Source organism: Cucumis melo, chromosome 2 (assembly GCF_025177605.1).
Source record: "Cucumis melo cultivar AY chromosome 2, USDA_Cmelo_AY_1.0, whole genome shotgun sequence".
Lineage (NCBI taxonomy): Eukaryota > Viridiplantae > Streptophyta > Magnoliopsida > Cucurbitales > Cucurbitaceae > Cucumis > Cucumis melo.
The window spans coordinates 16,501,410-16,509,985 of record NC_066858.1 but is presented as its reverse complement, the minus strand read 5'-3'; the positions used below and the strand labels follow the sequence as shown (position 1 = coordinate 16,509,985).

Here is an 8,576-nt window from a genome sequence, read left to right as displayed (position 1 = left end):
TGAATCGTTGGAGCCCATGATCTATAAGTCCATTAGGTTCTCTTACTAGCTTATATGGATTCAACTAAGAACAATATGTTGGAATAACTTGAATTGTTCGAATTAGGTAAAGAGAGAGAGAGAGAGATCGACAAGTGTATATGATATAAGTCGATAAATATAAACTTTAAGCTTTATGTTTAAATATGATTTAAGTAATGAATATGGATTCATATTTAGAAGCATGAAAGTTTTGAAATGGTCATAGTTGTAAAAGTCAACATGTTGTTTTTATACTTTAAAAAACAAAATTTTTACCGGATTTATATTCAAATATGATTTGAATTTTAGAAAAATGAATGTGGATTCATACTCGGGAGGTTGGAATTAGTCAAGACGGATAAAATAGCAAAAAGTCAAAAAGTTGACTTTTGACTAAGAAAAGTCAAAGTTTGACTTTGACTTAATTAGACAAATGACCAAATTGTCCTTTGACTAATATATTTATTACTAAATATTAGTAGGAAATGTGGCAGCTTGTAATGAACTTATAGGCCACTAATTCCATTAATGGTTAATGAATTAATTAGGTATTGAGATTACATAAAAGAAAATTACATGTATTTTGCATGTAATTTTCTATATAAACTTTCATTTACAGAATGAGAAGATGATGAAAAAAATCTCATGAAAAACCTTTAAACGATACACCTTCCTCATTCCATCTCTCTAAGATATCATTCATAAAAACAAGTCCCACAAACTCGATTCTTAGTCCTGAGATTAGTAGGTCAACATAGTGGTTGTCCGTTGCTCGTGATCTTCAGGCTGAGAAGAAGTTTTGGAACGAAGAAGAAGTTAAGAACTACAAAGGTAAGCTCATTGTTTACCTTCTATATTCTTCGTTTACATCTGTCGTTTAGTTACAGCATGTTAATTTCTAAATCGTTTAGATGCATATAGAGTAAATCATGATCCTAGTCTTCTGCTGCTTGTTTCTCTAATGTTTTTTTTTTTCCATTAAAGGTGATATATGTGCAATCAAATATCAGACCGATGTTCTTATTACCAAGGTAAAAATGACTGCTAATAAGATGTTTCCTTTTAACTTTAAATACAGCATATTGAAGGATCCATCCTAGCTTTGGCATTTTTGATATGATTACTTAAACTTCAAATCACTATCTTATTTGTGCAATAACCATATGGTGAGAGGCATACAAAATATCAACCATGAGAGAGATATTCCTGTATTCTTGCAAAACATCATTGAGATTCATTTCCAACTGAAAAAACTTGGAAAGCCTGTAAACCTCTCGAGTTGATTCATACAGATTTGTGTGGTTCTATGCAAACAACAACAAATGGAGGTAATCGATATTTCATAATCTTTATCGATGAATTCAATAAAAAATTGTGGATTTATTTTTTAAAAGAAACGAGTAAAGCATTTGTATGTTTTAAATCCTTTAAAACTTTTGCTAAAAATCAAAGTGGTCACAAGATAAAAACTTTGAGATCTGAACATGGTGGAGAATATATAGCTTTTGGTAAGTTTTTCAAGGAGTAAGGAATTCATCATCAAATGACGGCTCGAATGACTCCACAACAAGATGGTGTTGCAGAAAGAAAGAATAGAACAATCATGGAAATGGCGAGAAGTATGCTAAAAGCAAAAAAATCTGCCAAACGAGTTTTAGGGAGATGCTGTTGCATGTACTGTTTAATTTTTGAATCGAGCTCCTAAAAGAGTGTTTCAGGTATGACTCCTTATGAAGCATGGTGTGGTGAGAAACCATTTGTTAGTCATTTGAGAGTGTTTGGGAGTATAGCTTATTTCATATACCAATTCAGCTAAGAGGCAAGCTTGATGATAAATCTGAAAAATGTATTATGGTAAGTTAGAGTGAAAATTCTAAAGCTTATCACTACAACAAACTGGGCTTTTAATAGCCCTTGAAGATAGCCCAATTTAAATTGGGCTATTGAAAAGAAAAAATGAAAAAGAAAAAGAAAAATTATATTTTGCTTTGCACGCCCAAATTGAAATTTCACGCCCAAATCTCTTTTGCTCTGCGCGCGATAGGGTTTTCGTTTCAATCGATTTCTCATCTCTTTTGCTGCCCTCTCGACGACGACGATGCTTTCATCTGTGTCTTCAATCGATTTCAACCGACGACAATGTCACTTTCATCTGTGTCTATCGTCTCTCTGTTCGTCGTCATTGTCTCTGCCCGTCGTCTCTCTATTGTCGATTATCGTCTGTGCTCGTCGTCTCTCTATTGTCGATTATCGTCATTGTCTCTACCCGTCGTCATTAGCTTTGCAATGAACTGCTGCTGAAAAGGTATATATATCATTGCCTTAATGAGAACAGTTTGACATGAAATGTGTTAGAAGAAATTATTGTTTTTACTTATTATTCTTTTCAATTGGAAGATACATAGGTAACTTTTCTTGGGTAACATGTCATTGTTCATATTGTTAAATGGTTTTCATAAATATGAGAATATGAAGTAATCCAATTGACATACTAAAATGTGAGGGACCAAAGATTTGTGATTAACGAAGGATGCCAAAAGAAAAAAAAAGCAAAGAAAACTCTATTTGAAATATATTAGTAAAAAATTGAATAGAATTAAATTAAATTAGTTTAGAAGAAAAAAGAGAAATGGAAGGAAGACTGACCAAGTAAACGGTGGTGTTGCTGTCTATCTCTTATATCCTTATCTCTTACTTTACAACTCATTTAATCAGATTTTCAAGTCAGTTCCTAAGCTTTCAGTCTTCTGCATAATCAAAGGAGTTATTAGTTTATTCTTTGTATTTCACCTCTTATGAACAATATTGAGTTCTGAATCTTAAACTGCTTATTCTGGTTTACAATCTTTGAAATTTTGCCATTCCTAGCCGAGTGCATTTAATGTCCGAGGAACAATTTAGGATGTTTGGTAACTGGGGTTATCGGGCTAGGTAAGCATCTAATTCACTCGTTGATCTTTTAATTCAAACAGTTAACCGAAAGTGTATTTATGCTATATATTAACGGTCATTGCATCAGTACGCCTAAAAACCCAGTGTTATCAACTTGAAAGGCAATTTTAACACTTTGTAGCTTTCGGTTTTGCATTATACGTTGATACAGAATTCTCATGTCTGATTGAAGCATTTGATATCTATCTGCACAATTGTCATTTTAGCATCTTTTTCTGCTACTTTATTTCACGCCTTTTCTGATATCTACTATAGAATGTGCTTGTTTTGTGAGCTTGTATACTTGCTTGAGGTCATAGACGAATCAAGTTCTGCTGTGTGATATATTATTTGGTTATAGTACAGCTCCTGAGTTCTCCCTTTGTGGCATTTGAGTTCTTTGGCAATTGTTTACATTTTACAAGCATCCGTTTGCAGCTTGCATTTGAAATCAATGCTGAGAAGAACAAGAACCTTTGAAGATATCTCTATTTTCTCATATGCATGTTTTTATGAGCTTTACATAGATAATGTACACTTTTACGACTTTCTTAGCTGGCTGCTTCTGAAAGTCGAACTCATTCATTCGCCATTTATTTCCGCTGTTCCTCTCCTATGTATGTTTGCTTGTTGTTCCCTCCGTTTTCTTATGCTTAAGGAAACTTTAAGATATGACAGTAAACGAGAATGTAACTTTTCTCGAGTCACCTTTGTTAGCTCTGGTATATCATTTATACATACAGTTATAGTCAGACCGTTGTGCTCAATATGTTATAAGATCAAAAAGGTGTGCTAAATGAGCCGAGGTGGGAGTTTCTTGATGAATGCTGCCTTCAGTTTTCTCAAGAAAAGGGGAAAAAAGCATGGAGTTTATTTCTCCTTTTTGTTATAATATCAAATCATTTCTAAGTTGGTTGTTCTTTGAATTTTGAAATGTTATGATTTCCTAAGTTGGTTGTTCTTAGAAGAAATCTGGATGTAATCAAAATTATCTGGATTAGAGACATATTTAGCTTAATTTTCTAGTATATTTTGATATTTTTTGGGTAATATCTCTTCTATCGTTGTTTCATTTAAGAAATATTTGTATAATTGTTTCACGCGGAAGATATTTGGACAAAATCATCCCCTAGCATTGGCTACTTGCATTTTTTGTTGGGAGCTGTTGAACAATATCAACATCTCTATGTTAATATTTTTGTTTTATGCAACCTGACTTGACTTATGTTTTGCATTTTTTGACTCAATTGTCTCATTATCAGACTCAAATTAGTGCGGTTCAAATAAAACAAGTTGTTCTTTAACTCATTGTTATTTTACTAGTTCATTTGCTTTATTTGGTGGTTTCGCTAACTCTTTGAAAACAAAGAAAAAATAGTCTCGTTATTCATCAGCAAAGACCAAAAATTAGAGTTTGATTGGGTTAAAATTTGTGTTGGATCAAGTTATAAAAGGACCTTGTCTTAACAGGATTACCTATATATCCTGACCAACCATGATTACCCAACCTAGTCAAGTAGTTTCTTAACAGGACTTTGCCTTTCCTTTTGCTTCCCATGCAAATGGGATTACCTTGTCTCAAAATAATCAAAGTATTTATGTTGTGACGATTAATTAATAAGAGTACTATCTATGTTCCTTTTCATTTCTTCTTTGACTTCTTTTCATATTCTCTTTTCTCAAGTAGTGCTTGTTGACCAAGTCATTGACGATTGAATTGGTCATTCAATTAAATGCACCAACATCTAAAAAATGTTCAACAAAGATTGGGTACATTTAAATCGGTATGAAATTAACCAACTTTTAATATTGAGCTAACCTTTAATGCATATTTAACTAAATTAACTTTATTTAATAGTGCTACTAATGAGTATATGGAAGGAGCATGGAATTTTCTGCAAGAAGTGAAGAAAAGGAAGCCAAATGCCAACAAATTTTTATGTCCATGTAAAGATTGTAGAAACATGGCACATTGTGATTTTCAAATCATATATGAGCACTTGGTCATTAAGGGAATGGACCCTACATATAACTTTTGGTACCATCATGTGGAAGTATGTGAAGGAGATGAAATGGAGAATGAAGTTGATGATAGTTTTATGTGTGAAGCAACAAACTTCTATGAGAGCACATATATGGGAAAAGAGGACATCATTCATGACAATTCTACATCAAGGAAGGAAAACAAATTTTCTCAAAAGGTGGAAGAGGCAAATACGCCATTGTATGGTGGTTGTACGAAGTATACAAAGATGTCAGCAGTTGTAGCATTGTACAAACTGAAAACTTTTAATGGTTGGTCAGATACAAGCTTCACTAGCCTTTTAGGGCTTTTGCATGACATGCTCCCAATGGACAATGTTATTTCAAGATCCATTTATGAAGTTAGAAAATTATTTAAGGAATTTGATTTAGGTTACCAAAAAATTCATGCATGTGTTAAAGACTGTTGCCTATTTAGAAATGAGAATGAAAAGTTAGAAAGTTGTCCTCATTGTGCGAGTTCAAGATGGAAGATTGATGAACGAACAAACCAAATCAAACAAGGTGTGCCCGCCAAGGTATTGAGATACTTTCCTATCATTCCACGACTTAAACGGATGTTTAAAATAAATGAAGTTAGTGAAAGTTTACGTTGGCATTTGAGTCATAAAAGTACTGATGGAAAGATCAGACATCCCGTTGACTTTGTTGCATGGGAAACAATTGATAAAAAATGGCCTGAGTTTTCAATGGATCCACGTAATCTTAGGTTGGGCCTTGCTACAGACGGGTTTAACCCCTTCTCCAATTTAAGTAGTCGATATAGTTGTTGGCCGATCATGCTTGTTACTTACAATCTTCCTCCTTGGTTATGCGTGAAAAAAGAAAACATAATGTTGACACTGTTGATTCCTGGTCCCAGACAACCCGGAAATGATATTGATGTATATCTACAACCCCTTGTGGAAGATTTACAACAACTATGGAAAGGAATACAAGTTTATGATATTGTAGGCAACACACATTTTAATTTGAGATCAATTCTTATGTGGACTATAAGTGATTTTCCAGCATATGGAAATCTTGCCGGATGCACTACAAAAGATAAATATGCATGCCCAACATGTGGAGATAGTACTCGTTCTTATTGGTTGAAATATAGTAAAAAATTTGCATATATGGGTCATAGACGATTCTTGTCAAGGGCTCATCCATATCGAAGAAAAAAAGCATGGTTTGACGGTAGAATAGAAGAAGAGTTACCCTCCAAAATAGCTACAGGTAGTGCAATTTATGCCCAACTTCAAAATTTTAATAATTGTTGGGGAAAACGTGAAAAGAAAAAGAGCAAAAGTCATAAAGATTTGTCAAACCAAAGGTGGAAGAAGCGATCGATTTTCTTCGATCTACCATATTGGAAGGTAAACCAACTTGAAGTTTATGATATATCTTATTACATTTCAAATTAGTATGATTCGAAATGTCATAAACTATTTGAAACTTTGATTGTCTAGGAATTACCAATACGACACAACTTGGATGTCATGCACGTGGAGAAGAATGTATGTGAGAGTATTATAGGTACATTATTACATATAAATGGAAAGTCAAAAGATGGGGTTAATGCAAGAAAAGACTTACAACTTTTGAAAATTCGTCCGGACTTGTATCCTTAAGATTGTGGAGGAAGAACTTATCTACCTCCAGCTCCACATACATTGTCGAAGTCCGAGAAAAAATATTTTGTTCAAGGTTGTACAAACTGAAGTTGCCTGACGGATACAGTTCAAACATTTCAAAGTGTGTATCATTAGATGAATGCAAAGTGATGGGGTTGAAGTCTCATGATTATCATGTGTTGATGCAACAACTTTTACCAGTGGTGCTTAGAGGCTTGCTCCCAAAAGGTCCAAGACATGCAATATACAGGCTATGCTCATATTTTAATAGACTTTGCCAACGTATAATTGATAGAGAGGTTATGTTGGATCTTGAAAAAGAAGTGGTGGACATTTTATGTCTTCTTGAAAGGTACTTTCCTCCGTCATTTTTTGACATAATGACACATTTGGTAATTCATTTGGGTCGCGAAGCCTGCATATGTGGACTTGTTCAATTTCGTTGGATGTACCCATTTGAAAGGTACATGTCTTTGGTCCATTCATAATTATGATTTTTCATGTATTAATAACATTTATTTTAGATACATGAAGGTATTGAAAGGTTATGTACGAAACAAAGCACGACCAGAAGGGTGCATTGCAGCATGTTACTTAGCTGATGAATGTGTTGACTTTTCAAACAAGTATTTTAAACAATCAGTTGAGGTAGTGAATAGTCAACAACGTAATGAAGAATACCAAAACGATGTCATCTTAGAGGGTCGTCCTATATCTTCTGGAACTTCAGTTGAACTATTCGATGATGTACTTGAAAATGCACATCGATATGTCTTATTCAACACATCAGAGGTGGAACCATTTATAGACTGAGATATGACCCTAAACAATATTATTAATACTGTAATTTGAGTCTATGAATGATCGTTTATTTGGACAGGATGCATATGAATAAACTCATGGTTTTAGACAAGAGATTAGAAAAAGATTCCAATCTACTTTGGAAGATTCATACAGAACAATTTCTATTGAGGTTGAAGTCTAAGGTGATACTAACTAATTTGTAAACATCCTATCAAACACTGCATATATGAAACTGTAAGATACTTGAATTAGATTCATTCGTTGAAGGTTACTTTGAGTTGTTAAAATGGCTTGCGAATGGACCACGAAAGAATGCAATGTCTTACACTGGATACATCATAAATGGGAAAAGATTTCACACAAAGAGTGTTGAAAAATCAACTCAAAACAATGGTGTTGCTGTAGATGCTACAACATTATGTCGATCTAGTGCCAAAGATAAATCTCAAGTTATGGATGTAGTTGCTTATTACGGAGTGTTACAAGAAATCATCTTGTTAGACTATTATGTCTACCAGCTTCCAATCTTCAAATGTGATTGGGCAAATGTTCGCAATGGAGTAAAAGTTGAGGAAGGATTCACTCTTGTTAACTTACATCAAAGTCAAAGCAAGTTTGTACGAGAGCCTTTCATACTAGCCTCACAAGCCAAACAAGTGTTTTACGCTAGAGAAAATGACACTTCAAATTGGTATGTCGTATTAAAAGCACCACCAAGAAGGTTTCACGACTTGGAAATGTACGATGAGAATTATGATGATACTTTGGTTAGTAATGAAAACATAAGTAATGCAGTTGAAGATGTTAATGAAAGTGACGAGCTTACTTATGCAAGACAAGATTGTGAAGGTGTTTTCATTTCAGAAGTTGTTTGAGAAGTAGGTTGAGAAGTAATAGATTTTTGAAGAACCAAAGTGTTCTTATAACTTTTTGGTGTGCCCATCTCAATAGAGATATTGTGAATTAGACATTTCTCTATATATCCTCTTCTTTTTTCTTCTTTCATTATAGCATTAGAGTATTCGTTTTTGTGAAATGTGAATCATCAGACACAAGTATTATATTTTATGTACTCCCTTTCTGTTTTTCTTTTTATGTATTCTCATCTCACTTAAATGAATGTGCTTAACAATGGCTCTTTGTTCTTTATCTTTCAAG

The 8,576-nt window shown here is 33.6% G+C and overlaps 1 protein-coding gene across 1 annotated transcript; it reads left to right on the top strand.

The window, feature by feature from the left end:
• The first annotated feature begins 4,916 nt into the window (after positions 1-4,916).
• LOC127148294 (uncharacterized) lies at positions 4,917-7,427 on the top strand. Its single transcript, XM_051081770.1, has 4 exons — positions 4,917-6,356; positions 6,450-6,516; positions 6,816-6,966; positions 7,139-7,427. Exons 1-4 carry the CDS (start codon positions 4,917-4,919, stop codon positions 7,425-7,427), a joined length of 1,947 nt encoding a protein of 648 aa, XP_050937727.1.
• Positions 7,428-8,576: the final 1,149 nt, after the last annotated feature.

Excerpts from the sequence above, each read along its gene's own strand:
- LOC127148294 (XM_051081770.1), top strand. The coding sequence starts at position 4,917 with ATGGCACATTGTGATTTTCAAATCATATATGAGCACTTGGTCATTAAG. Across the intron at positions 6,357-6,449 it reads TCGATCTACCATATTGGAAG|GAATTACCAATACGACACAA; the intron begins GTAAACCAACTT and ends TTGATTGTCTAG. Across the intron at positions 6,517-6,815 it reads TGTATGTGAGAGTATTATAG|TGGTGCTTAGAGGCTTGCTC; the intron begins GTACATTATTAC and ends AACTTTTACCAG.